The sequence below is a fragment of the Serpula lacrymans genome, assembly GCF_000218685.1.
Source record: "Serpula lacrymans var. lacrymans S7.9 unplaced genomic scaffold SERLAscaffold_6, whole genome shotgun sequence".
NCBI classification, from domain to species: domain Eukaryota; kingdom Fungi; phylum Basidiomycota; class Agaricomycetes; order Boletales; family Serpulaceae; genus Serpula; species Serpula lacrymans.
In genome coordinates this window covers 77,961-102,781 of record NW_006763295.1, presented here as the reverse complement: position 1 = coordinate 102,781, position 24,821 = coordinate 77,961, and the positions used below count along the sequence as shown (strand labels likewise).

General features: G+C 47.7%; 11 protein-coding genes across 11 annotated transcripts; 6 read left to right on the top strand and 5 right to left on the bottom strand.

The window, feature by feature from the left end:
* Window positions 1-3,047: 3,047 nt before the first annotated feature.
* SERLADRAFT_464830 (uncharacterized protein) lies at window positions 3,048-4,604 on the top strand (the record flags this gene model as incomplete). Its single annotated transcript, XM_007317183.1, has 2 exons — window positions 3,048-3,670; window positions 3,719-4,604. The coding sequence occupies 2 exons, from the start codon at window positions 3,110-3,112 to the stop codon at window positions 4,145-4,147; spliced, it is 990 nt and encodes a 329-aa protein (XP_007317245.1).
* A 165-nt stretch (window positions 4,605-4,769) lies between these two features.
* SERLADRAFT_464825 (uncharacterized protein) lies at window positions 4,770-5,700 on the bottom strand (the record flags this gene model as incomplete). The annotated part of the gene is made up of 4 exons (XM_007317182.1): window positions 4,770-4,801; window positions 4,863-4,962; window positions 5,032-5,345; window positions 5,395-5,700. The coding sequence occupies 4 exons, from the start codon at window positions 5,680-5,682 to the stop codon at window positions 4,775-4,777; spliced, it is 729 nt and encodes a 242-aa protein (XP_007317244.1).
* Window positions 5,701-6,206: 506 nt separating this feature from the next.
* Window positions 6,207-7,077, bottom strand: SERLADRAFT_360978 (uncharacterized protein; the record flags this gene model as incomplete). The annotated part of the gene is made up of 2 exons (XM_007317181.1): window positions 6,207-6,897; window positions 6,965-7,077. The coding sequence occupies 2 exons, from the start codon at window positions 7,042-7,044 to the stop codon at window positions 6,207-6,209; spliced, it is 771 nt and encodes a 256-aa protein (XP_007317243.1).
* A 952-nt stretch (window positions 7,078-8,029) lies between these two features.
* On the top strand, window positions 8,030-13,272 carry SERLADRAFT_448135 (superkiller protein 3; the record flags this gene model as incomplete). Its single annotated transcript, XM_007317180.1, has 15 exons — window positions 8,030-8,151; window positions 8,203-8,260; window positions 8,318-8,368; window positions 8,424-8,509; window positions 8,563-8,638; window positions 8,698-8,982; window positions 9,035-9,520; window positions 9,579-9,736; window positions 9,786-10,123; window positions 10,242-10,609; window positions 10,662-11,567; window positions 11,620-11,830; window positions 11,939-12,488; window positions 12,544-12,730; window positions 12,808-13,272. The coding sequence occupies 15 exons, from the start codon at window positions 8,030-8,032 to the stop codon at window positions 13,159-13,161; spliced, it is 4,236 nt and encodes a 1,411-aa protein (XP_007317242.1).
* A 96-nt stretch (window positions 13,273-13,368) lies between these two features.
* On the bottom strand, window positions 13,369-15,188 carry SERLADRAFT_464816 (uncharacterized protein; the record flags this gene model as incomplete). The annotated part of the gene is made up of 5 exons (XM_007317179.1): window positions 13,369-13,698; window positions 13,753-14,178; window positions 14,246-14,388; window positions 14,574-15,018; window positions 15,075-15,188. The coding sequence occupies 5 exons, from the start codon at window positions 15,110-15,112 to the stop codon at window positions 13,548-13,550; spliced, it is 1,203 nt and encodes a 400-aa protein (XP_007317241.1).
* A 435-nt stretch (window positions 15,189-15,623) lies between these two features.
* slh9 (hydrophobin) lies at window positions 15,624-16,599 on the bottom strand (the record flags this gene model as incomplete). The annotated part of the gene is made up of 4 exons (XM_007317178.1): window positions 15,624-15,812; window positions 15,868-16,029; window positions 16,084-16,360; window positions 16,416-16,599. 3 exons carry the CDS (start codon window positions 16,222-16,224, stop codon window positions 15,765-15,767), a joined length of 351 nt encoding a protein of 116 aa, XP_007317240.1.
* Window positions 16,600-18,615: 2,016 nt separating this feature from the next.
* SERLADRAFT_464808 (uncharacterized protein) lies at window positions 18,616-19,589 on the top strand (the record flags this gene model as incomplete). The annotated part of the gene is made up of 2 exons (XM_007317177.1): window positions 18,616-19,117; window positions 19,226-19,589. The coding sequence occupies 2 exons, from the start codon at window positions 18,668-18,670 to the stop codon at window positions 19,499-19,501; spliced, it is 726 nt and encodes a 241-aa protein (XP_007317239.1).
* Window positions 19,590-19,839: 250 nt separating this feature from the next.
* Window positions 19,840-20,353, bottom strand: SERLADRAFT_386535 (uncharacterized protein; the record flags this gene model as incomplete). The annotated part of the gene is made up of 2 exons (XM_007317176.1): window positions 19,840-19,901; window positions 19,964-20,353. The coding sequence occupies 2 exons, from the start codon at window positions 20,091-20,093 to the stop codon at window positions 19,873-19,875; spliced, it is 159 nt and encodes a 52-aa protein (XP_007317238.1).
* A 249-nt stretch (window positions 20,354-20,602) lies between these two features.
* Window positions 20,603-21,795, top strand: SERLADRAFT_386532 (uncharacterized protein; the record flags this gene model as incomplete). Its single annotated transcript, XM_007317175.1, has 3 exons — window positions 20,603-21,118; window positions 21,210-21,314; window positions 21,386-21,795. The coding sequence occupies 3 exons, from the start codon at window positions 20,885-20,887 to the stop codon at window positions 21,692-21,694; spliced, it is 648 nt and encodes a 215-aa protein (XP_007317237.1).
* Window positions 21,796-23,076: 1,281 nt separating this feature from the next.
* Window positions 23,077-23,325, top strand: SERLADRAFT_436880 (uncharacterized protein; the record flags this gene model as incomplete). The annotated part of the gene is made up of 2 exons (XM_007317174.1): window positions 23,077-23,149; window positions 23,204-23,325. 2 exons carry the CDS (start codon window positions 23,077-23,079, stop codon window positions 23,323-23,325), a joined length of 195 nt encoding a protein of 64 aa, XP_007317236.1.
* Window positions 23,326-24,363: 1,038 nt separating this feature from the next.
* Window positions 24,364-24,807, top strand: SERLADRAFT_339494 (uncharacterized protein; the record flags this gene model as incomplete). The annotated part of the gene is made up of 1 exon (XM_007317173.1): window positions 24,364-24,807. A coding segment is annotated over one exon (444 nt), but the record flags the coding sequence as incomplete, so codon positions are not given.
* Window positions 24,808-24,821: the final 14 nt, after the last annotated feature.

Genomic DNA, 24,821 nt, shown 5'->3' with positions numbered 1-24,821 from the left:
TGGTCAACTGGAATGGGCTTATGAGGTTGTTAAACCATTGCTAGACGTCGCAGTTGATCAATTTGGAAAGGCCGATGGAGAGTGGTCGCTGTTATCAGCAAAGGACGCATTACTCTTATCCGGATCGCAGTCAGCTACGGGACTGTTGCTGACTATTTTCAAACAGCTGAAATACCTCGCCAGCAGCCTATCGTATCCGGATACACTCATTATCAAGGCCTTAAGGCGTTTACCACGTCCAGCCCGCTTCCCATTCTTGAATTATTTGCACATTGCCAAGACAGGAGAAGACCTACATCATGCTCCTTCCGTACTCAAATCATTTCCACAATGTTCAGCTTACATTCTTTCCCTGATCCACCCAGATCATATTCGTATCTTACTAGATGTAGGAACTGCGTGTTGGCCTAATGACTTCGTCACCGACCCTGGAACAAGTACTCCAGCTACTTGTGCACTGAATACGCTTTGGGTATATCTGCGTACTGCTGATGCTATACCGGCTGGACTTCATGCGATGCAAATCGGGAGTGCTCGCACCATTCTGTATAAATTCAAGTTAGACCAGGAGGATTCAAGATGTTTGAATGATATCGAAGAATACAAGCAAAACGCGTCTCGCAGTCGCGACTCACGACCTGCAAATGTTAATGCCGCTCTCACGCTGTGTATTCTATCTCGGTCTCCATCGCTTTTCGTTGATACCCTATCTTGGGCGGTCAAACGTTTCGGGAAAGACGTACAAGTTTCTCCTCAGTTGTTCGAATGGATAGTTAGTCATATCGATCAAGATAGCATGCTATGCTTTTTATCAGGTCCACTGGGGCTATATGTTAGCCACCGAACCAAGGTTGCTTTCGATCTACGGCTACTGGCTGATTGGTGCCAAAAGACCAATGTAACTATTCGATGCATGATAGATCTGCTCCGGGTGTGGGTTAACGAGCCTGATCACGCGGTCTCCATAGTTCGACATTACGACATGATGGGCGACATGTTCCGCTACTTAATTCAGAGCCGAGTAGGTGAGTAAACGGAACTCGATGTTTTCAAACAAAGTAACTGAAGTTGTGTATTATTATTAGACATGATTAACGCAATTTTTCCCGTCTTGGCTGACGATCTTAGGGAGTTGCGTGGGCTTTTATTGGATCCACTTATTGGTTTGTGGGTGCAGTGGGAGCGAATGAAAGTCTTTGATTATCCAGAGTTGCTTGGCTTTGACTCCGTCAACAACGTTCCATGTTTGGTTTCGTTCTTTGACTATCTTGCCGAACTCGTGGTAGATGTAAGGGTCCTGCCTGCAGTTCTCCCCTTTTTAGAATCCCTAGGAGAAGAACGCGAGAGGCTTTATAAAGAAGGTCGAGCTGGCTTTCCAAAAAAGTTGGATGCTGCTACAATCGAGTCGAGGCGAAATGACCTCAAGGTAGCATCCATTAGGTACTTCCTCCCTTTCAGACTTTGCCTCCGCGGGAACTCCCAGAAGCACGAAGCTCATCTCGATCTGACTGGTCCCTTGGGCTCCTACCTTGAAGCGGTACTGCTAGGTAGCCAGACACATCTGGAAGACCACGAAGATTGCTATGACTGGCATCCACTGCAATTCGGAGAAGCTTTGGAGACATACCTTACGTTTTCTAAGAAGGGCCAACATAAGGTATCAAAAATTCGTGCACTTTTACAGACCTGTCAAACAATGGACCATGGAGATTGCTTGGTGATGCAAGTCTTGAGGTCAACTACCGTCCAAGGATTAGTATGGCAAAACGGGGAGCTTTGCGGCTATTTGCAAACTTTTCTACCTGATTACCCGCCTCAAAATACAGAAAAATTCGATTTCGATTTCGATCCCGTATCCCTAATACGTCCTCGCGTCGATTTCCAGACAGCTGCATCCGACTTGCTTTTAGCGTTGAGAGTTTCAGACATAGAAGATGCTGAATTGATCAATATTTTACTTGCCTTCCGGCGTAGGTCGGGGCCTCGTTCGATCCGTGGTGTCTCACTCAAATTTATCCACCAACTCAGCGTTTTCACTTTCGCGTGGATCTTTACGATGTTGGACATCCCCCGTAGCAATAATGATGCTTTACCTAAAGGGCCAGTGGGTTATGCACTGAAATACGTTCGAATGACACCATCATTCATGGAGCTATATAAACGTGCAAATGCAAGTTACCATTATAACTATGGCTTACTCGATCCATCTTCACTACTTGATTCCCTACTACCCATGGTCTCTCCCTCAGAAATCGACCAACTTCTTGAAACCATCTTCTCTTCTCCCATGAACCCAAATAACCGGCGCGTGGTGATGTCTATCATGTCAGCCATCCGCCGCCTTTCGATGCCTAATTTGCAGCGAAAACAGGCTTTCAGTATCCTGGAGGATACGGATGCTTCAAGCTGGCACCGTCAAGTTGTTACCAGTGGTATGATTGCGTCTTTCAGGCCCCCACAGGCTAGAGAGTATACCTATCAACTTTTCGAGTTCAACAAGGATCGACGTGCTCACCAGAAATCCCAGACACAAAGCGTCGTTGGCCAGCAATCTGATGGTGCATCTTCAGGACCTGCGATCAAGATGTCTACTCAGAAGATGCTTCTTCAGCTATTGGTGCCATCATTCAGAACCGGGGCGCTCGACTACCAACTTATCAACGACCTTTCCCAAGCCGAACTTTTGGAGACTCCTCCTGCCATTATTTCGTATCTGGTGGATGCGTTCATAGAATCTGCTACCACCTCATTTGTGTTATCCGGCAACCGGGATGTATCTCAAGACGTCCAAAACTTGCTAGCGCCATTCATAGAAATAGCCCAGCGCCTCAATGAAGCGGTCTCGGTTTCTGAAGAGGACTGGGCTGCAGCACGACGCGGAGATGGACCAATGCCACAAAACGTTGAAATACGACCTGTAGCAGAAGCTCTCCTTAAATGCGGTTTCAATTTCAAGTCATCTGTCAAGCAGTTCTTTGCCAGATATGTCGTGAAACCCATCCTAGAAGGCCATATCGATGTGAGGACGAGATGGCTCAAGACAGCTGTAGTTCGTGAACATGGATCAGGTGATCTCGAGGAGTCTATAACAGCTTCCTGGGGAGAGGGAATGGAGTTCACTTCCATCTATGAGAAGTTTGCATTCCATCTCAGTTCACCTCACGACGACGGTGAGGGAAAGATATTGCAAGTCTTGTCACGTCATGCCCTTGCCTTCTTAGAGAGAGAAACTTCCCTAAAACTACATCGACTCATGGCTGCGAATCATCCAAAAGGCTGGGAGCATCAGCCATACGGCAAGACGCTTATATCTCTGACAACGTATGATAGCTCAGACACAGCTTTGAGAACGCTGTCGGTTCTCTTGAATTGTATGCGGGATCCTTTTATGCCTGCAGCCCTCGCCGAAAGGCACTTGTCTTGTCTCATGCGTATTGGAGGTATATTACTCTCACCTGAGAACACGATTGTGCAGGTGCATGGCTTGGATCAATATCCTTTCTTTACTGTCCAACATACAGTCCAGTATCACGCAATGGGATATATCGACACGAGAACTGATAGACTTTTGGCATATTTATTGGAGATCGCAGAGGGCCACGAACGCCAACAATCACAAGAGAAAGCTAACGGTGGAGCGATCTATTGGCAGCTCATTTTAAGCCTGAAGGTATGTGAAGCTTTTGATTGATTACCGTTCAGTGCTGAGTTTCTTCAGCTCGTACTGTTACATCATACTATGGCAAGTTCCACAGCGTCAAGACCAGGATATCAATATGCGGAAAGCCTCGCCTCCCTAGTGAACTATGTATCACAGAACAAATGGTACCACGCCGGTTTTCCTCACAGATATGCTGATTATCTGGTGTGCACGACCGACAACAAGATGCATATCGAAGACTTTATCCTCGCTTGTCGCACGTTATCGCAACCTCCACTCTGTCCAAGTGAATTAGGCACTATGGATCGGACATTGTGCTTGGAAACAGCGGTCGCAGTGCTGCAGGCGCATCGTCGGGAAATCGATTTGTCTACTGCAGGAACAAAATTAGTGGAAGAGCTTATGAGCGAGTGGGTAGAGGATCCTGATGGTGCTCTGCGCTGGCTCGCGTTGACTTGGCGCAAAAATTTAGCTACTCGGGGGTGATGATGTGATTTGCATCGTAATAGTTGAAATGCTTCAATATCATGATATTAATTCTCGACGCAAGCTATATTATTCCGTTTGACCCGACAGGGGGTGGCTGCTGTCTGTCATTCTCCCGGATTTAGAATCCCTGAAGGATGAGCGCGAGAAACTTTACCGTCAAGGCGGCAGAGATGCTTTCCAAAGGTGCTGGATGGCGCTGCTGTCCAGTCAAGGCGGGAAGAGACTGGAAAACAGGACATTTCCCCCTTTTTGACCTTCATCGGAACCTCAAGAAACATGAAGATGCTCTTAGCTTGGACGGCCCGGTAGATTCCTATCTAGAATTGACGTTACTACACGTCCAGACACATCTGGAACTTGAAGATCACGATGATTATTATGACTGGCACCCACTCGGCTGCAGGAACGAAGTTGGTTGAAGAATCACTGAACGAGTGGAAGGGAGAGTCTGACATTGCTTTGCGCTGGCTTGCCCTTACTTGGGAAGGAAAATAATTGTTGGGAGACATCACTGCCACCTTGAGGATGCTATTTCGAGCTCCTGAATGGACTAGGACGTTGATGCTCAATGGCTGAGATCAAGACTCCTTTGCTGACACACACCCCTGCTGGTATTTGTATTCTTTACAACGCTATTGGCGGTTTACGATCCTGATTATCGAAGGTGAGGAGATAGATCTACATTAAATATAAATATACGAGAGCAACTTACTCTAACCATCATGCTCAAGCGCTGGCCGCCTCCGACGTTAAGTCCACGAAACTCGCCCTTGAACAGGATGGAGTGCTTATATCCGAAACGTACAGCATCTCTGCAGCCCAAACCAACGTATGTATAGTTAGAGCGCGAAGAAAGCGCAGCAAACAGAGACGAAACGAACCTCTGTATATAAACGGAACCGGATGGCAACAAAGTGTCAAACGTATCTTGCGGATCTTCTGTCGACTCCATATGCATAATTCTCTCAGCTCCCAAACTGATCCCAAGGATCCAGGATCCACTGGCTTCGACATTATCTACATGGGGTAGGATCTTTCCGGTGGACGAAAGATGTAGCAAATGTGTCTGAGTGTCTTGGCTCGGATATATTTCCTGTAGTCGATCGAATATCAAAGAGAGACCGAGATTTTCTTCGACGGGCCAGGACGAGACATGCATTTCACGATAACCATGAATGACATTGTCATAATGTCCCTATCAAACCGTTAGTGCGAATACGCAATCTGAATACGTGCGGACGGACCTGCTCGAAAGTGTAATGGTCATCGGGTAGAAACATATCCTGTATGGATGATGCTTCCCCCAAAGGCTTTCTCTGCTTTTCGAAGGCTTTCTGGCGCTTTCGAACGTGTCGGCTCTCACTTGAGTTGAGTTTTTGCAAAGCAGCGGCCAGTAGGATACGTTGTTCGGCGAGGTTGAAGAAATCTGGAAGCATCTCAAAGCCGCGGGGACGACCCATTCCCTTTACTTGTAAAAAGAAAGCTGTAGGTACCATGGGCATATAATGCCTAGGAATCATGGTATTGAGCATACGAATGTCTTCCGGATTGCTAGACTATCGAGTACTTGTTGACTATAACAGTCACGGTAAAAGCAGTGCTGCCACGGTCTTGCTTAGTCATTGCGTTCTCCTCACAACTTATACTGTCAGTATTAGTTATTATACTGGTCGTAAAACTTCGCATGTATGGCATTAACTTGGGACTATTCTCTTCAAGGCTGATAGTGCACGCACCCAAGGGCTTGAGTTGGAATGACGCCAACAGTCACGCTGGTTCGTTATTTCGGATGTGCCAGACGAAATTCAAGAAATCATTCCTTGTTGTCAATGGCTTCACATACTTAGACTATCTTTTGCTCGGTTTCGTCTCCTAATATGTTCACTTTACACTGTCACCCTGAACGATAGGTGCTGAGAAATCAGGATGGTATAATGAAGGTTGGTGTAGCACCTAATCTACCAACTGATCGGTACAACATTTACACCCGTGACATTGGGTTATTGTAAAATGTCTCGACACCGTGGCGCAGAGGTGAGGTAGATTCATTGGTTAATCACAGAACTCTTTTTTCATTCACTAGTCCAGATTGATTGAGATACTTGTTAGTCTCCTCAGCTATTTTGCCCCAGCGTCCATCATGCCAAGACCTCATTTCCTCCCATTTTTCCCCTTCGAACACCCCATTGAAGCACCTCACCCACGCACCCACGATGATATCTGCATAAGAAAATGTATCTCTCATTATATGTTTACCATCGCTCTTCGAATACCATCCATCAATGATCCCAAGAACCTCCTTTACGTTTTTCCAATCCTGTTCGCGTCGTGGACCTTCGGGCGAAATATCCTCCCACTTGGCACCGAGTCTCTTCGCAGTATCTTTCTTGAAATGTTCTGCACTTATGGGGTTTAACTTCGCGGAGACAATAACAGCTATTATCTGTAACATCGGGACCAGAGATTTCATGAGGGCAGAGTCAAAGACGCTGATAAGAGCCACGCTATCGTGAGGAAACAATGTGGGTTTGGACGGATAGGTCTTCTCGAGATATTCTGCGATAGCGAAAGAATCGGAGACAACAACACCTGTAGAAGGGTCCTGGATGACGGGGAGGGTATACGAATCGCTTCCGTCAGGCTTATGCCCAGTAGGCTTTGCGTCGATGGCTTTCATCCGCTTCGCGATGTCAGGTAATTCAATCCAGACGGTTTTGAAGGCCAAGCCTTTGTAGGCAAGTGTGTACCTGCAACAGCGAATGTAAGTCATCTGTACTCGGTGGGTAAAATGGTGATGTTGCTTGCGTTACTTACCTTGCTTTCAATGTGTTGCCAGACAATGGTTTTCCGGCCACTTGATTTGGGATATCGTATAGTATAATTGGTTGAGACATGAGTAGAGGATCGGGATCGAGTATTGCTTGTCCGATGTCTGCCAGAACACATCCAATTAAATATGTGCGGAGAAACTGCCGACCTAAGCGGGTTATGACGCGTTCCTCACTCTCAAACTCCAATTGATCTGAACCCCTCGAGTCATTCGGAAGATAGCATCAGTGACTAGATTACTGTTGTGGCGAATCAGTTGGTGCCATGTGTATTTCCCGGCGAGAATGTATAGTTATAGTAGCAAGTCGTGCCTTAAGATGGAAGTCATTTGTTCAAGTATGTTGTATAATCAAAGAATGTCCCCTGTCCCTGGTTGGCGAGCAAGTATTGCGGATACAGAGTCATCATTTGTGGACGAACGTGTTTGCGTATTGGGCATTCCTCCGTCGTTCGGCTATACATTTAGTAGAATGTGTATAACGAGGAAAATACATGGATAAAACAAGAAGCAAAGCTCAAAGCTTATTCCTGATTCAATGGAAGTTCGGTATCACCGTCCGGGGTTCTTACCGTAGCTTTACATTGCTCTTTCACTTGATCCATGTTGCCGCCCTGGACCTTTTTCAATGACTGGTTGAAAGAGTCGAAACGATCGGCCCAAAAGGCCAAGTCGTCAGTTACGTGGATAGGATCCCATTTATACATAAGTATCGCGCAGTAGCTGCAGAGTCGATTAGTCTTATAATACTGTTGGTTTCAACCACATGCTTACAGGGTTCCAAATTTCCAGACCGTCGACGGGCCTCACCAAAGGTTGAGTATTCTGGAAAGTATAGAGGGTGAACTAACCCAGCGGGAATACCTGGACGGGGTGTGAATATGAAAGGTCGGAAGACAGTCGGAGATCGGCAGTTCTTACATGGAATTTCGTTAAGCATCATTGGAGTCTTACTGTCATCCGTCGAACGTTACCTTTCTGTACAATATTGATATTGTCTGCTTTAACCGGAAAGCTTGAGCTCGAAAGCTTATCGTTGTCGCTCCAAAGTGATGTCCTCGTTTGCCAAAGCAAAACTAAAGGCGGCAAGGGAAGCTTTAGGGAAGAAACAATATGAAATAGCCCGCGAAGCTGCTAGTCAGGTTCTTGATTATGAACCTGACAATTATAATGCGTACGTCCATCAGAAGGTTGTCTGGGATTGGCTGATATACTTGTGACACAGACATGTATTCTTAGGTCTCGCATCACTGGAGCTAAACCAGTATGAAAAGAGCGAGCAAGTAAACTTGGGTCGATAAAGATGAAGTTCGTAAAGGCGCTGACCTTTCCCGTTATAGTTCTATCGCAAGGCAATTGAATTGAACTCGGACCAGATTCTAGCCTGGCAGGTCAGTGTCCAGATACCATTCAAATATCTGCTATGATTCAAACGGATCATACTAGGGCATATCTAGACTGTACGAACGCCATGAGCAGTGGAGTAAATTAACAGATACCCTTCTGAATTTGATGGACCGGTTTGCGCGTAGGTGTGTGAGAACTGAAACAATGATAGCAATGGGGTACTCACTCCGTTATACAGTAATGACGCCACGAAGTGCGCTGAGACTTTACAGAAATACATCGAGCTGTGTCGCGACCAAGGTACTCGAGAGCAGGTATGATGCGTACATGCCCTCAGTCGTGATTGTTCTAAATCTTACATCTTATCATACAGATCATTAGTTCACTATCACTCCTACTCCCTGAGTCGCCGTATTATCCTGTTTTGTCGGCTTTGCCTCCACCTGATCCCACCAGTCCCACCGCATCTTCGACGCATGTCACTCAAATCGCACTCCTTGATTCGTTGCCTACCTTACAAGAAATTATCACACTGACAGAGAAACAGGAAGAAACAACAATCAAGAGTGAATTTGACAAGCGGCGCACACGATTAGGCGCCCCTCCTCCAGACCAGCTGAAGAAAGAAGTCGAGAGAGAAGTTTGGGGGGTTTCTAAAGCAAGGATCATCTGCCTGGTACTCACGAACCCGTATCTCATCTTATTTTCAGCTGTTGACCCTGTATAACGAAGTCCTCAACCACCCTAACACACCGGATGAGCTACGGCGCGATGTCGAATCTAGGCTTATCCGTCATAAGCAACAGTACTTTTATGCGCTCTCTCTTTCAGGAGCATCAGCAGCAAAGAAAGCGGAAGTAGGCGCTGAATTGGATGGTTTGGTAGGCGGTATCGTCGCTATCAGCGTTCCTGACGAATTGGCCTGGTCACTGTTCCTAGAAGGGAAAGATAGCAGTACCTTGGGCAAGTTTATCGCGTTTTCTTTTACAATTTACATAAGGTTGCTGATATTCCTGGCAGAGGGATACGGTTACGAGTATCTGAAAACATACATACAATTATTTGCGGGTAAACCTCTAGCACGATTACTGGAAGGATATTTTGCCTATAACTTAATAAATCTATCCAATGAGGAAGATGATGAAGTAGAAGATACTGGCGACGATAGTGAAGAAGATCCGTACGATACCATTCTTGTAGGTCCTTCATTGCCTGTCATTCGATGAGAAAGTGGACTTAACTTGACTTCTTCAGGATGCGTTTACACTTCTTCCAGATTCTATCGTCGCAAATCGAATAGTAGCGGATACTTATCTGCAAGAACTCGATTATACAAGTGCAATCCGAGTGGCCGAGAGTGGTCTGGAGCTTGTCCAGAGGCATGAATCAAATACAGGAAGGAAATTAGTACAGTAAGCTTTCAAGTGTTGTTCTGAGATCCTTACCTCACAATCATGTCAGAGTTCGGAAAGCATTTAATGTAATATTAGGTACATCCCTAGTGCACCTCTTCCCACCCAAGCATCACTCTCGTGCTCTCTCTATTCTGGATGACGTCCTTGCGCAAGATCCTAACGATCTCGATTGTTTAATGGGGAGGGGTTATATATTGGAGTTTGCTGAGAGATGGGATGAAGCTGGTGAACTGTTTGCAAAAGCAGACGAACTAAGTCCAGATGACTTGGCGAAGGGACTTCGGGCTAAGGAAGAGCATGCTTGGTGTTTGAGGAAGAATGATTTGGATCATAGCACAGTTTCTCTCAAAGGGGTTCTCGATACGCTCGAAAGCCTAGAAGGGCGTGATCAAGACAAGGCTCGATGTTTGTGGAGAATAGGACAATGTTATTGGGCCATGGGAGGTAGGCCCTTTCTTCTATGTTGCTCGTGGATTCAGATCATGTTAAACCAAAAAGTCAGACCACCACCGCGAAGAAGCGTACACATACTTCATCACGTCTCTCAAACGCGATAGTGTCTATGCTCCATCATATACTTCCCTTGGCATTTACTATTCTGAGTTTGTATCTCCTCCTGATCCTACTCGAGCCTCAAAATGTTTTCAAAAAGCCTTCGAGCTTGATCCACGTGAAGCAGACGCTGCTAGGAGACTTGCAGAGGGCTTTGCTGACGAGCGGGAGTGGGATCTTGTTGAGGTGGTCGCTCGGCGAACAATCGAAGGGGAGGGTGGTTTGGATGCTGGCATGAAGTCAGATGATGCAGTAATCGCAGGTAGATACCTTCCCACCAACGCATGGGCGTGGAAAGCGGTTGGCTCTGTTGAGTTGGTGAGAGACTTTTTTTTTGTGTGTTGCTCCTTGTGTTCAGTAATTGTACCAGGCACGTAGGAACTACTCTGCTGCTATTCAGGCATTCCAGGTGGCTCTAAGGGCCATACCGGACGACCAGCTTTCGTGGGTTCGCCTAGGTGAAGCATATAGCAAGGCCGGTCGGCATGCTGCAGCTCTTAGAGCTCTTATCCATGCACGGGAACTGCGAGAAGATGATTGGATATGCACTTATCTCATTGGTGAAGTCCAGCGCCAGACTGCACAGTTCCAAGATGCTCTTCTATCATTCCAGTCAATTCTTGATGAACGGCCTTCTGAAATAGTAGTCTTGATGGCCGTTGCACAAACTCATCTTGATCTTGGCCGCGAAGAACGCACTACCGGTTTTTTATCAAGGGCTGAGGAATCCTTCGTGGCTTGCATTTGGGTGGCCTTACGAGCTGTAGAAGAAAGTTCAGGATACCGAAGCGTAGCTTGGAAGACTGCTGCGGATGCTATCTTTTCCCTGTCCAAACATACATCTTTTACGGATGTGGAAAGCGTCCGTGATGTTTTGAATGAAGTTCTTCTCTCAGTTAAGCCTCATACAAGTTCTCGTCTTACTGGTATCCTGGTCCCCGCCTCCATCGAACTTGACGTCCCCCTTAATGGACTACGCGCCCTAGAAGTTGCGATCGCTGCTTATGATTATCGCCTAAGCCTTGGTTCGACTGAAGGGGCTGCAGCAGGCAGCTCGTGGTTTGATCTAGGTATCGCTTTGAATTGCTGGTCGGTTCATTGTCCTTCTGAAGCACAAGAAAAAGTGACCGTGCAAGCAAACACGTGTCTAATGCAAGCTTTACAAGAAGAGCCAGCAAATCCTACTTACTGGAATACTCTGGGAGCTCTGAATTTCATTGCAAAACCGAAGACGGCACAACACGCTTATATCAAGTCTCTTGAAATCGATTCCAAGGTCAGATGATGCAAACAAAAATAAATGTCATGCTCATACCATACTGCTATAGAGTGTTATTACTTGGACGAATCTTGGCTTACTCTATTTATATCGCAATGACCTAGAGCTGGCCAACGAAGCTTTATACAGAGCTCAAACCTTAGACCCTGACTACACAACTGCTTGGGTGGGCCAGGCGCTTGTAGCCACGGCTAATGGACATGAAACGGATGCGCGAGCCTTACTTGAACATACAGTTACTCTTACTACCGACCTTGTAAGTCATTCTTTTTGTGCATGCCTGTACAATTTCTGATATGCCTTCCAGCCTGAAGCTGATCTTCTTTATGCGACGCGCGTATTCTCAGCTACTAATAATGCATCCTCAGTCCCTTCTTATGACACCTTCTCTCCTGTGTTCTTTGTTCTCGATCGATATACCAAACGTCGCACGGATGACGTCTCTGCACAGCACCTTTTTGGTCTTGTGTGTGAACGCCTCGGTCAGCTTGAACTGGGAGCAGACCTGCTAGGACGCGCAATAACCCTTCTCGAGGCGGCTTACGAAGAATCAGAAGATCAAGTTGTTGAACGGCAGTTCGTCATAGCACATTCAAACCTTGCGCGAATAAGGCTTGGGCTGCATGATGCCAGCGGGGCACTAGAATCATTCGAGAGTGCGTTGGGCTTGTTGCCTGAGGACGACGCCGGCCAAGGTGAAACGATGATTCTCCGTGTACACGCGCAGTTTGGCTGTGGACTAGCACGTTTTGCAATGGGCGAGCTGCAAGAAGCACTAGAAGCATTCCAGGGAGCCCTAGATACAGCAGGGGAAGATGCTCTGCTGCGTGGGCATGTGAGCGTATTGCTGGCACAGACGATGTGGGCGATCGGAACGGATGAATTCAAAGAGTCAGCGAAAGCATTATTACTGGAATGGTGCGTCTTATATCCCCTGCCATACTAGAGAACAGTCTGATTCAGTGTTTTTTAGTATCTCTGCAGACCCAGAAAATTTGATGGCTATCAACACTCTTGCGGGTATGGGCATCCTCACGGCCGACGACGGGCTTGTTGATGCTGCCCTTTCTGAGATTCTTGCTCTCCCCCTCGAGCAGCGGCAAACCCTTGACCCGCGAAGGGACGTAGGATATCTTCTTATCAGGCACCATTTGGGTCAGGTATGTGCCGTGGTTTACCAAACCTATGAAACGGGTTTTTCGGTTGTGCTTACACAAACGATTTTTGTAATTAATAGGGTGAGACTGTGCAAGCGCTTCAACAGGCACAAAAATCTTTATTCATAGAACCTGCACGGAACCAACTTAGACGTGACCTTGCTACTCTGACTATTCAGACGGGTATGCCAACCTCTGCGCATGCATTACTATCTGGTGCTGCGGCAGACACGTCGATAACAGACCTTCGTGAGACGCTGGCCTTAACCGCAGTTGCTGAAGCGATGGTTATAACCGAAAGAGAGAACGGAACACCAGAAGGCAAAAGGCAACTGGAGAAAGTGTCGAAAATAGCACAAAAAAACATCATGTTGACTCCTTGGAGGAGGAGAAACTGGGAAGTATTGGCATATGTGCGAGCCAGCATGCAATAATGCCTGTAGTTAAAAGCCACGTCTCGATTGTACAGTAAATAGGTGTACGATGTGACGCGTTGGTCAGATCTTGACGAATGATGACACTCAGGTTGCCCGCACGCCGTAAAACTCCTCCGAGGAGTGCGTTTGACATCGGCTTAGACAAGAGTACAAGTATTTCCCGTAATTCGCTAGGGCATTCTCTTCCGTTTGGGAACTGGAAGATAATACAGTATACCACGAGGTGAGGAGTGATGAAAATAACATATATGCTTGTAAGATACAAATGGAGCCAGGTAATCCGGTCGCATCCAGTTCTATAATAGTATTATTACCCCCAAAACCAATGGCCCCACCACATCAACCACAGTATTAATAGCTTTAGCAGAAAATAGAGCAGATGGTTACCAAGACCGACGTGCACCAACTAATGCAACAGCGAGGATTCGTCTGGTCACAGCATCCGTAGCCTCATCACGATGTTCACCCTCGCAGAAGGTCAACCACCACTTTAAGCGGACTTCCATGTCTTCGCGAGTAAGAGTTTGCGTAAGGCTGACGGTTCAAATGAGTTGAGGGTTATCAATAGAAATGATGGAGCACACTCACATTCCCCGTTCGTACAATGCATCGCTCAGTTCTGGCATAGTGAGATCTTTTCCGAGGCCTTCTTTATGGAGCAACGCGTCATCCATCGACAGGTATCGCAAATGCCGACGTAGTCGCCACATAGAAAGACTCGAAGGGCCCCACTGCGGTAGGCCTAGAAGCCCACACATAGCATTTACAATGCCGTTCTGCCCAATCGATACTACTTCAGTTTGACTTCCTTCGGCCTTTTGTATAGCGCGAATGAAGAGCTCGCCGTTCCCGGCCTGCTTCCACACGTCGAGTTGTCTTTCTCTTGCCGCGACACGGATACGATCGTGCTGTGCTGGGAGGGAGCACGTTGAAGGTAACATGCGAGGAGCATATAGCGCTACGAGGGGAATGAGCTCTTCTAGAGTGAGAAGGAGAAAAGTGAATGGAACGAGTCTTTAGAAACATGGGGAAGGCGGGAGGCGTAAGTTTTGGGTGCAAGAAAAGATACAGCACGACTCACTTCAAAGCATCTTGCTTATACGTCCTTATGAACCGTGCCTCTGCACGAGATATAGCGGGACCACCGGATCGAACACGCGCATGGATAGCGGCTGTTTGCTTGCGGTGAGTGTTGATAGCTTTCAGACCACGGAAGTAGAATTTCTAGGAATAAGCAGATAGCGTTAGTTATAAAGAATGAGAGAAAATGGTGCAAACAAGGTAGGAGTATCGTGTATAGCTACTGGCAGTAGAGATAGAAGCAGGAGGAATCATTTGGAGAAAAGAAGGGAGAACGACAAATGGACAAGCCATAGTCAAGGCATACAGAAAAGAAAGTGGGTACTCACCAAAAGCTGTATAGCCTGGTGTGTAAACCGCTTGAACGAGCTTGCGTCTTTGGGAGGTGCCTCTAGTACACCTTGGGCAGTAGCAAGCGCAATATCGTATTTTGCAAGTTCAATAACCGAAGCCCCAGGCGGCGGAGTGGTGTCTGCCTTAACGGCGACAGGCGAAGGCTTAGGTTTAGATGAGTGGGGCAAAGGAGTGGATTTCGTTGGATTGGTTGTCGAATGAAAGGACGGGGGCAAGGAAGATGCTTTTATTGGGGCAGGTTTGAGGTCTATCTTCTGTTTTCGCGTTTGCGACGGAAGGGGGTGGGAAGTATCGGTTTGATTGGCAGTTTTCTGTGCAGACGGCGTAGTCACAAACCGTGCAAAAGAAGTGTTCGGATACAAGACGAGAGTATCGATATTACACTTCGTATTTGACCAGTGAGTCCTCAGGACTATAGATCTAGAAAGTATTGCGTCGTAGCTTTTTCTTGAGAACATCAACGACCGAGCACGCACCTTTCCACCGCAACATTTCTTCCCAATAAACGTAGCATAAACCCAGAACAAAAACTCAGATATTCAGTTTTGGCGGTGTTTCTAAGACTGGCGCTTTCTTTTGCTTGTGGTGGCGGAAGACACTGGCAGAACTCGGCTGGCTTTCGGAGTGGGAACTGTCACACAAAGTCACAGTCATCACGATGATCTTGTCACAACCAGTAACGTCGTTCACCGGTGGTCTTTGTGTTATAATAGACATTCGTATACCACCACGGCCATGTTCCCAACAAAACAAATTACAAACAGCAAGATTCTTTCCAGACTAAGCTCAGATTGGTATTTAATGATCAATCGTAAGGCTCCTATTTCCATCAAGCGGCCGGAAATGAATGCTCGCAATAACATTCACAAGGGCAACCGTGACAAGCGTGCAACTTCACAAAATTCTTCCAAGCAAGCTCTCGACTTCAGGTTTCCGACGCCGCCAAACCCTGAGTACGTTTTTATTTCACATCATCCGCACGATCAAATGATACGACACTGACGAGTTTCTTACGATCCAGAAATAAACGACTCAAACCCTTTATTATTATGGAAATCGCAGCCCAAAAAAACCAACTATCGGCAGTGCGAACAACTGTAAACTATATGGTACCTATAACACTGTCCATCCGCTAATTTTAGTCTTACGACTAATAGCTAATCCTTTTAGAGGTTGAGGTTGATGGGCGAGCAACCGAGGTTGATCAAGCCGTTCTGAACAAGAAGATCAGACCTTCCCTCCCTTATGACATTGAAAGGGAGAACTTACGAATTGGTTGTTGGTGCAGCAGACAGGTTCGGCGTTGCAAGAGCTTGCACCGCCGACTCCGATAACGCTGAGAGGAGAGCAGCTCAAGCCAACTTGACCAACGATGCCCTCGAGGCTGACGCCGAGGAGACCCAAGAGACCCGTCACCGCAGTGGAGTTGGACTGGTCGAACCATCAGCAATGATGGTCACCATTAATTACCATGAAAAGACTCACGTCTTGGACGCTGTTGCAGCAAGAAATAGAACCAGTGTTGCACTGGTTAACAGTGCTGCCGGTACGCTCAACGATAGGGCTGGCGATAGCCATGAGAGCGAAGAGGAGGGTGAACAAGAGAGTGGAGATGCGAGCGAACATTTTGTTAATGAGCTGGCTTTGGAGAGTAATGAGTGTCTGGGTAAGAGTGTTGGACTCGAGAGTAAAGCAGGTAGAAGTGCTGGATGATGATTATACAGCGCAGTGGAACGGGTCTTTATAGGTTTTTGACATGCCGGTAAGCCTATATTCGTTCTGAATTTTTTCCTGCCCTTCACCGCTCTGGAGCCTAGGAAAACATGGCTTTATTGATGCCGGCATAGTACCTAATTATGGTGAGTAATAAGCGCGCCTGAAGGTCACCGAGATTGCCCTATTGGACAAGCCCTTTCGCCCCGTGATGAACCTGGTTGAGGCCCAGGTATCTCATCAGTCCTCGGCCTTTCGAGACCGAAACGTGTTTATCCGTTTCTTCATGATTTTTCCAGTGTGCCTTTCTTTTGACAAACGCCCAACAAATTATTTTTTCACTCTCGACACCGTTCAAGATGATCACGACGGCCTTTTCCAGAGAAGTCTATTGGTTGAAATTTTACTGAGCGTTGATGCCACGAAGTACAGGAATACAAGACTTCGACGCCCGTTACCTACGTTTACGAGGTATGTCATTTTCTGACAGCTGGGACTGAATCAACTGACCGTAGTAAGCATAGAAGATCAGAAGCTCTGTCAGAATGGTAGCATACCGACGCGACAACGAATGAAAATTCTGTTGGCGTCTATCGATTCTGAGAATCCAGGCAATCAGATTCCGCTCCTACGGAGAACCTATTAGTATGTACCGCCCTGGGGTTGTATGCTAATTTTCTTTCAAATTGTCAAACCCTCTTTGCATACCAGCCAAAGTGGCAGCATATCGACGTAACAGCAAATGAGGATTCTGTTGTGTTCGTTGATTATGAGAATACAGGCAATCGACTTCCACTCCAACGAAGGACTTCCATCTACTATTTACTGCTCTGGGATGGTGTGTGAATTGTGTTTGAAGTTATCAAACCCTATTCGCATACCAGCCTGGGGTGGTAGCCTGATTGTGATGTGAGCCTTTGAGGCTTTTCGCCCATCTGAAGTCGGTTCCCTTTTTCTCTTCCATGATACCTCTCGTTCCCCTCTCTTCACCTTTTCTCCCACTACACTGATCTCGGTTGTTCTTGATTCAGCAGTGTCGCTAGATGCAGAACTTGTGGTCTTGCTGCAGCAGAGGTTAGTAATGTCCAATGATATTTTTTTATGACTGACTGTGACCCGTTGCGAATGCGAGCGGACGTGCGGGTTGGCTTCTCTGGGATTAGCCAAGGTCGTTTTCGTCTTGTGTAAGACCTTGACCGGATTGTCCTATCGTCTTCGCTTGCCTTCGCCTCCTTGGGCCTCTCCTCTTTTGTCGGGACCTCCTCTGCCCTACGACTGGAATCCAATTCTGCTACGAAAATGAATTCGAGTATTTGTCAACACAATGTATACTAATCAGGCAATACAGTAGACTGACCTTTCTCCTCATCTATGGAAGACACTCGACGTATCTTGCACGGTACGTCTTGGCTATCTCGCCTGAATCTTTGACGTTGATATTCCCAATGTAGATGCTCCAACTTAGCTCCCTGTTTTTTTCCTTTTACTGGGCCTACTTGTTCCCCCCGAGTTACTTTGGTTTGCGGCGCTTGTGAACTGAAATTGTCCGCGAGGGCGTTCATCGGGGGGGCCGAAGAAGTGCCCCGAGCGCTTGAAAGACCTGAATTATTACGCGATACATGAGTATGGGCGTTGAGGGTATTGTTGACCTCGGTGGCACTGGTGGCATCGTTGAGAATGAAGTGCAGGGACATACGAGAAAGCGGTGTCTCCTGAACGGAGAGATGGATGAGAGCTTGCGCTGCGATTAGCTCGTTATGGGAATGCACGTAGGCGTCTGCCATCATTCAATATATCGGATGCGATGGTGTATGGGATGAGTGGTGTATGAGATGAAGTGTGAGGGGGTGGTGCAAGAAGAAGGAGACGCGAGACGCGTCTGTGGACGAGCTGAAATACCTGTGAACAATCGCTTTGTCGCGCACCGAATTCAAGCAATCGAACGGCCTGTCCTTTCGGTGGTTTTATTTTGTAAATGTGTGAGCTTTTGGTTGCTTGGTATGGTACGGATATCTAACGGCTTAAAGCGTAGTTTCTTGTTTAATCTATTAGTTTCACGTATGCCTCGATAATACGTTTCCACTGAATTGAGGTTGTATATACTTCTGAGCCGTGTATGTACCAAACACTCTAAGGTATACAGACACTAATTTTCGAGTTGTACTAAGGATATTTATCCTGGTATCGAAGACGTTCTCTCTATTGGAATGAATGGCTTAGTATACGCGCATCACGTGAAATGCACATGACCGATATCTTGGAGAGGGGTAATGATCTCAGTGACTCCAACGCATCGCTGATCTCGTACGACCTGTTACTTTCACTTTCATACTCTGCATATCATCAGAACTGAAAAATGGCCACCATTAGACTTGATCTCGATACCCTCAAAAACCAGAGAGACTTTATCCAAACCATCCAAAGCCATTACCCTTCATCAGAATCGTCTTCGTCTGCAGTGGTCTCAACTCTAGCAGCTCTTCTTCAGATTGAGACCGAATCGCAAGCTCAGCTTACCGCCGGAGCATCCAGTCCTGCGCTGAAATTCCTCCCTTCGCGTCTATCGGTCCTCGCCTCTGGAACCCACCCGCCAGATGCGCCCGCTCAGGAGTTCGTCTCGCGTCTGACGCACGCAGCACATGGGGCGGCTGAGTCGCTGACCTGCGGGAGTATTGTCGCCGGGCATACGAGTGAGAGTGACGAGCATGCCGATGTCGGTGTGTGGCTTGGCGAGGGTGACTATGGGAGAGGGAAGGAGCGAGAGGTGCTCCGTGCACTGGGACTCGATGGGTGGTCTGTAAAGCAGGTGTGTTTAGATCCCTTCTTTGCATATTTTTTGGGGGGACTTTCATAACCGTAACTCTATCTACACGTACATCACCCCTTTCTGATGCTCTCACCAATAAACATGTAGATCGAGAACATCGAACTTCGTCCGCCCCTAGGTCTTCCTTCCAGCATAAACATCGCCACCCAAACCAATGCACAGGGGCCGGAGATGGATGCGTTTATAGCGGCTTTCGAGCAGCTTGAAGAGCGGTACTGTTTCTTCGCTTTTGGTGGACCCGGCTCGGGGGGTTTGATTGCCTGCTTATTGCTGGGGAAATTCAAGGCTACTGGTGGGCATAGTATGGCTGGGAATGTAGGGTGGTGTGGGCTTGTTGGAATTTCTGTTGCCGCCGACGACTAAATGAGTACAAGACGGGTAGAGCATTTAGCCCTGGTGGGCCGTGTTCATTGATTCATTCATTCAACACAAACCTGCAAGGTCACATATTGTATCGTCAAAACTGTAGCAAAGAGAAGCTGTACTTTAGTTCTTTTGGTCATTCTCACATGAACACAGAATAGTGCTATATTATCGCAGTGACTTTCGCCAGTGTGTTTTACTTGAAGCAAACTAACTTGCACACTGAAACCGAAATGATCGAGGAAAACTCCGATCACGTGACGTAGGCGCTTTTCGTGGATCACGTTGTTACTACTATGACCAGTCTCACTAACAAACGCACTAAGTTACAGTTGGGTCACTTCACACTGGAAACTACGTTAAAGAGTTCACTATCCAAGCTGGAATTGAAGCAAAAGTCGTGAGTTATCACAGAGCATTACCCAAGGGTATCCTTGTTAATCTTCTTATGATGTGTCGCAGGAGCTTCCTCAGAGACACTTGGTCGGAGGACTTGCCAACAGTCACGATTCAAAACAGGAGCAGGCAGCATTCTCTGGCACACCATTTGTCTCACTTGGTTCACACTTAGTTTCTGAGTGTACGCTTCCATGCTTTCAGTCATACCACCACCGAGATTTTGAAATTTATGATGACAGAGTAGCGGCAGGTAGCGGCACGGGATCAGGTTCAACGATCGTCCTGCTCTTCAGCAAGAGAGATCGTTTATATCCCCTTAATTGCATTGCACCGCCTACTTTCTATCTTGTATACACGATGCAGAGCGACTCACCACGCGATCAAACGCTGGTCACACTCCAATCCCATATCCAGACCCTCACCGATTTTCACGCCCGCCTCCAATCCATCCGCCAAATCCCCACCCTCCTTCTCCACCCACCAACCTCTGCAGATGCCTTCTCGTCTGCCGTATTCTCGCCCGCCGCGTTCTCCTCTTCTGTCGTTGTTTCTGGGGTTCCTGGTGCTCTGAAGCAACAGTTCCAAGTGCTAAGCGAGGTGACGGAGGAGCTGCGGGCGGATAAGGTGCAGGATGCGCTTACGGCTGCGCAGAAGGTGGATGCGACTGGGCTTGGAGTTGGATTTTTCAAGGAGAGAGAGAGGAAGAGGAGACGGTATGTTTTTTTCTGGCCACGTCCGTATCTATTAGTTTGCGAGATGCCACTCTGTATACACCCATGAGATTTATTTCCGTGTGGTTACTGGACATAAGCAACGAACTATTGTAGCTATCTACTCACGCTGAATTAATACAGGCGTACGCCCACCCCGGAATCTCTCTCTCCCCAGCCGCAGTCATATTCGATCTCACAAAAGGACCCGTCTCCATCGCTGTTTCCGCCTCCCAGTGAGGATGACCAGGGACCACTAGGGGCTGATAGTTTGATGGACTACATTCGAACGTTCAACGGCGGTGGGTCGGGATCGCTGTGCAAGCTGCATATTTGGGAGCGGACTGGAGCACCTCCATCGCAACGGCAGGCTACTCCTATCGGCGCTGTTGTATTGCGGTTCACGATCTACGACGTCCTCACAACGTATATATCGCTCGCGCCTAGTTGCGAGGGGGACTCGACTTTCGTTGTTGAGAGTGTCACGGCGTTTGGGCCGAGGGAAAAGGTGGGCGTTTTTTTTTCTCTTCCCGAATCTGGTTAAATTTTTTCTGCGCCGCTCTCTCGGGCTCATTATTATGTCGTTGTGACTCGTGCAGAAATTACCACATATGCAATCGGATTATTTAGCCTTTCAGAGCCTCTCACAGCAGCTTGCAAAGATGGTGCAGTCCGATCCCAAGGTGTCAATCCAAGCTCTCGTGGTAAGCTTTTGCATTGTTGCTTTCATTCAAAGAATGCTTTTGTAAGTGCTAACAACATGACCACTCTGTAGGACCTGCTCTGTTCGTATCAGGGTTTATTCGTGGACCGCTGTTCGACTTGCGAACGCGTACTCTCGGCCGAGGGGCATGTTCCGCCCGTGGGACGAATTTGGGTGAGTGATCGCGGCGGCGGTGTTGGTATTGAGAATAGTACGGATGATAATTCCGAGGGGAATGGCTCCACTCGTGGTGGGACTGGGAGTGAGATAACGATTGAGGGCGCTAGTCGCAATGAGGATACGGGCCATGGAAGGACGAGGTGGAAGAAGAAGATTGGGGGTCGATGGGATCCCCGCCATGTCACTTGCATGCATGGCTGACCCACATTGCAATTGCCTTGTTCTAGAGCCCCTAATATAGTTTGATAATACGTTTTCGGTGCTTATGAGTACTATTTAATTATTTGATTATTTGACGATTCTCTTGGGGTGGCATTGTTAACATAATTTGACGGCGGGAGATAGTTCTAGGAGATTGATATGTTGGTCCAATGATTGACAGTTGTGACCAGCTTGGCGGTACCGGGCAATTTGTCGCTGGCGAGTTTGTGCTACCATTTTGAGATGAAAGCAAGGTTGAGGAGGATATGGTCCTGATTAGTATTAGTTCGAGTCCTAAGCTCCCTCGAGCATGTTCGCAGGCCGAGACATATTAGGCCTGCCGTGTGGGTGTTCTTCGTCGAGGGCATGGTGATTAGCACTAGTAGTAGCAGAAAGATGTGATGGGGACGGTGTTAAAATAATGCCTAACGTCTAGATCGGTCAAGAAGAAGATAATTAATTTAATTAATATCAATATGTCGAGAAATGAGCGGGGCACAAGGACATCAAGAACAATGGAGGGAGTGACATTGGACAGTTCTGTGTAGGCTTGGCTTTAGCGAGCAGAGTAGCTCGCCGCGGCAGCGTGAGCGTTACGGCACATGTCCTTACTATATCGGGAAATAAGCGGAGTATGAATACGGGTGTGCCGGCATTGTGCCACCTTCGGGATATTGTCTAATATTCAGAGTCCGATATGTAGGCCTAGAATTGATGGTAATTTAGGGTGCTCGATTTGAACTCCGCGAAGACAGATTGTGCCATCGTGATTTACCACGTTTCTCCTAATGGCCACAGTATGCTTTAGACTTAGACTGCCATTAGGCCAACATTATGGTAACACTATGGCTATGCAACATCCTGGCCGCCGTACTCTAGCAGCTGCAACACAGAATTTTGTAGAATATTCAATGTATATATGAGGCTGCGCTTGCACTCCCAGGTACAATTCCCGTTCTCTTGTCATTGCACCCAGCACGGTGACATGGCATATTCATATATTCATCCAAGATTGTGTTCACAGATCGCTCTTGTCTTGTCCCAAAAGGCACTTGGGCCCAACACGAGGCTACCAAACGCCCAGCCAGGCGGCGGGTGGCCAGCCCATGCCACATGGCCCTAGCTACCTTTGCCGAAGAGGGTGCATGTCTGCCAGGGCTATGCCCATCCGCATTTGTTTTTATTTTCATCATTGCCATAGATCTCTGTCCACAGCACTTCCTTCCTTCCTTTATACTAGTCCGATCTCGCCAATTATGCAGACAATGGCCAGATGACGCCCTCTATCCGAAAGCGCAGTTTCCTTTAGAGGGGTAGCCCATGGCCACTCCCCCGTCGGAGTCCTTATCACTATTATTATCAATAAAGGTACCATTGTTCCTATGTCCACTGCGCTCTCCCCTATACGCTTTTCGCCCGTGCCTTCTTTGTCCATTCGTCGATATATCCATTCTCGTCTGCTTTTAAAAGCCAAATATTCCTTACAAACCCTCTTTTTTTCCTTTTTAGCCCAAGCACCTGGCGGTTTCAAACATTCCTCTTCCGAGTTTAAGTACCATCCTGGTCACCGAGGCTTCTTAAGACCCCCTCGCACTAGCATCCCACCTTCCATTGCTGTCAGCCTCCTCTGAATCGTACTAGTAAGTTTCTGTCAGCCACTTCCAACATTCTTAAACCGACCGGCGTCCGCTTCTTTCTATCTTCGAAGCTTCATCTTCATAGCCACATCGTCAACTTTCGTTCTTATCAGGACCCGGTAAGCCTCGTTTTTTTTCCTGCGTGCTCATCTATCACCCCCACCTCCCAACGTTCATCATGCTCTTCCAGCAGATGTCTCCTCGCGCTGTGCGGTCAAGTGCCATGTTCCCTGCTGCAATCAACCCCACCGTCATCGACGGCCGTAGCAACATGAGCCGCGGTGGTGTTGTCCCTCCTCGCCATCAACCTCGGTCTATCGTTGACCCACGCCCCCGCACCATGGCCTCCACGGGGGGTCTCATCCAAGTCATCGGTTATACGCCTTCGGAGGGCGAGCAAGACGTTACTATCACCGTTAACTTCCACATGTTTGACGGTCCTGTTCTAACTTCCGACGTCCATGCCAGGTTACTCGTCGGCAGGGACGCACTTCGTACAGATGTCCGCCGACTCACCTCTGTTGTGTGGCAGGCAAAGGCCATTATTCCCCCCGTTCATGAGAAAAACACGACGCCTACTAGAGTGTCCCTGGCGTTGCAGATGCTCGATAACCAAGGCGCGACCGTTGACACGGTCACGTTTGGCGACTTTACCTATTGGGATTCCGGTAAGTGTCTTCTATCATGTCCTTGACTCGAGTCCACTGCTCACCTTTTCCTCTAGTTTGCTCATGCCAAGGACAGTGTGGAAAGACAAGGGCGAATTCTGAAACCTACAGAAGTGCTCAGCAGCCGTACCAGATCCAGTCAAAGCGCAGGACGAATCGCACCACCTCCAACAGGAATGTCACCCCAACCTCGCCAGTTGATTCCGACTACACTGTACCCGCCCGCTCTCGCCAAGTAACAAGGGCTAGAGCGTCATCCACCAGAATTAATCCCAGAGGCGCACGCGAGCTTCGTCGCCCGCGCAATGCCCAAGATCCTGCAGATGACTCGTCTCAGAGTGCGGTGCTGGAGTTGCTGACACCCCTCGACGATCTTTCTCGCGGCTGGGACGAGGATGAACTTGCGGCAGGCAGGCGTCTCGTGCGTTTTTACCGTGTCCAGGACGGCAACAAGTTGATCGTGACCGCTGAACACATGGCGCCACAGATGGAGTACGATGAGACGGATATCATCGTCTCTTGCATATACTTTGATGAAGTAGACAGGTGTTGCATCACTTCGGTTGACATCATCCATTTGTTGGAGCGCCTTGTCGATCTGGACTTTGAGGTGGACGAGAGGAATCGTATTAGGAGAAATTTGGAGCATCTGAAGCCGACGACTATCGCCAAGTTGTCAAAGTACAGCCGCTTCTTCCAGAAACTTGTTGACTTCCCTGACCCCAAGCCCCGGAAGATTGAGAAAGATATCAAGGTGTTCAACTGGGTGGAGTTGCCTAGAGCGTTGAATAAGATTATCTCGAAATATGTGAGTATCTTGAT